General features: G+C 61.7%; 1 protein-coding gene across 1 annotated transcript in view; it reads right to left on the bottom strand.

The window, feature by feature from the left end:
* Positions 1 to 2,210, bottom strand: part of CTNND1 (catenin delta 1) — a 16,270-nt gene that overhangs the window by 2,300 nt on the left and 11,760 nt on the right. Inside the window, exons 8-12 of the mRNA XM_017730459.1 lie at positions 1,880 to 2,033; positions 1,414 to 1,567; positions 1,006 to 1,023; positions 685 to 753; positions 23 to 226 (exon numbers count right to left, since the gene is read on the bottom strand). Coding sequence (XP_017585948.1) covers positions 23 to 226; positions 685 to 753; positions 1,006 to 1,023; positions 1,414 to 1,567; positions 1,880 to 2,033 — 599 coding nt within the window. The remainder of the gene's footprint in view (positions 1 to 22; positions 227 to 684; positions 754 to 1,005; positions 1,024 to 1,413; positions 1,568 to 1,879; positions 2,034 to 2,210) is intronic.

Raw genomic sequence — 2,210 nt, 5'->3', positions numbered from 1 at the left:
CGTCACCCGGGGCTGGGCACACCTGCCGGCCCCACGGGCGGTGCTCCCGGCCGCCCGGGCCCCCTCCCTGCCACGCCGCCAGCTCTGCGGGCACTCACCGTCCAGCTGCCCGCGCACAGGTTCTGGATGGCTCCAGCCGAAGCCTCCAGGATAGCTGGGGTCTTGCTTTCCTTCAGGAGGGAGATGTATATCCGCACCACTTCTGGCTGGAAGAGGAGCTCGTAGCCTGCCGGGAGCACATGGGTAGGAAGGGCTTATCCAAGGGCTCCACTAGCGTCTGCCTAATCCAAAGGGGCACTGCTGGGCAGACGAGGCTGGAAGCTTCTTCCCAGGCTCCCAGGGGGTGGGATCCTTGGCACAGAGGGCCAGGCTGCCCCAGGGTACCAGAGACTCCAGCCGCTGCTTGGCCAGGGGCTGTGATTGACCCCCTGGAGCAGTACTTCCCTCTGAAGGGCGGCTGTCCTGAGGCAGCGCTGACCTCATCCATGCACAAGATCCTCACAACTACTGGCAGAGCTCCCGTTTTAACAAGCCCTTGGGCATTACTGCTCCAAACCCAACTTCTGCCCATCGGAGAGGCTCACTTGAATGGGAAACAGCTCCTCTTGCTTGCTCCTCTCCCAGGCTGCTGTGGCAAAAGCTGCCCTGACACCCAAGCCCTGCATAATTGCTCAAGGAGCATACCTTTGGCTGGAGTTGTTCTTTTGGGAAAATCCACTGTGTCGGCACCAGGGTCTTCTGGGAGCTTTTTACCTTCAAATGGCAAGTGGAGAGGCGTGAGACTCCTCCTCTCCCCACCCACCTCGGCCCAACAGCTCTTTGCCACTTGCAGGAACAAGCCCAGAGGCGAGCTGAAGCCAAGCAACCAGCGTGTCCCAGGAGAGGACATTGGGGGCATTAGCCACGCTGCAGGCAGAACGTGCCCAGCTGGGGAGGGGGGACAAAGAGAGCTGGAGAAAGCACCCAATTAAACCACAGGAAAAGTAAAACCAAGAGCGCACTCACCTCTGGAGAACCACTCGTCTATTGGTGAGGCGGAGAGAAGGACAGGAGAGAGGGGAGGCAGGAGAAGAGAGGTGCCGACAGCGTCATGGGGCAGATCATTTGGCAAGAAAGCAAAGGGGAGGGGAAGGGGTAACACAGGAGACAAGGGAAGGCGTGGAATTAATGGACATGTATCCGTCACCATCCCGCCACCACGGACACCCACCACAGCTTGTGTCAAACACTTTGGGGCAAGCCAAGCAGCAGCTCCCAGAGCCAGGGAAGCAGGGACCACTGCACCTCTGGAGAAAGCTGCCCCCTCCAGCCTTCACACGAGATGCCCCAGTAGGAGCACAGAGACCCCAGACCACCCTCGAGAGCCGCCTCTGTCCCCCTCCCTCCCCTCCCTGCTGCTGCTGGCACACGAACCTTTGCCTTTCTTGGCCCCAAAGCAGCTGGCGGCGTGGGGCCCGGCATTGTTGGCAGGGGCAAGGGGCGTCTCCTGGTAGCGCTCGGCGTGGGGGATCTCGCGGTGGACTTGGTAGGACAGGTTCCTCAGCAGGCACACACAGTTCTCCACCAGCTGGGGAGAGAACCAGAGCGTCTGACTGAGACGCTGGGAGCAGCACTCCAGCTCTGCGAGCGAGGGCCCGACCCAGCCTTCAGCTTAAAGCTCAAGGAAAACCCAAGCCAAGACCTTAACCCAGGCAGACTGGGAAGCCCTGAGCCAGGGACAGCAGCGTGGGGATGAGTGACACAACCAGGCCCCCGCTGGGGAGGCCAACATTGCTACCCCAAACCGCAGGATGAGAGCCAGACACCTCCTGGTCCAACTGCGCCAGGTGCACCCCACGCAGGCTCTCCCTTTCCCGACACCAACCCCGCTGTGGGGTACCTTGCTGTCTGAGTCCTTCTGGCCGATCTCGGACTGCACGATGTAGATCAGGGCGTCCACCAGCCCGTCACATTCCCGCAGCTTCCGACGGGCCTCGCTCCGCTCCGAGCTCACGTTCCTGGCAGGCAGGAGAGAACCGTCACCGGAGAGACAGCTGAGAGCAGGCGAGGGGCAGCCCGCACCCCGCAGAGCTCAAGAGAGAAAGCGGCTCCTGTGGCTCCCCTCACCGAGGGGAAACGCCTCCAAACTCAGGGTCTGCGTCACCAGCAGCTGTCTTAGCAGAGCAGCTGCTCCACAGACCCCTGAAGTGCCAGGAACAGCCCGGAAAGAG

Source organism: Corvus brachyrhynchos, unplaced genomic scaffold, assembly GCF_000691975.1.
Source record: "Corvus brachyrhynchos isolate BGI_N302 unplaced genomic scaffold, ASM69197v1 scaffold323, whole genome shotgun sequence".
NCBI classification, from domain to species: Eukaryota; Metazoa; Chordata; class Aves; order Passeriformes; family Corvidae; genus Corvus; species Corvus brachyrhynchos.
This window is presented reverse-complemented; position numbering and strand designations above follow the sequence as displayed.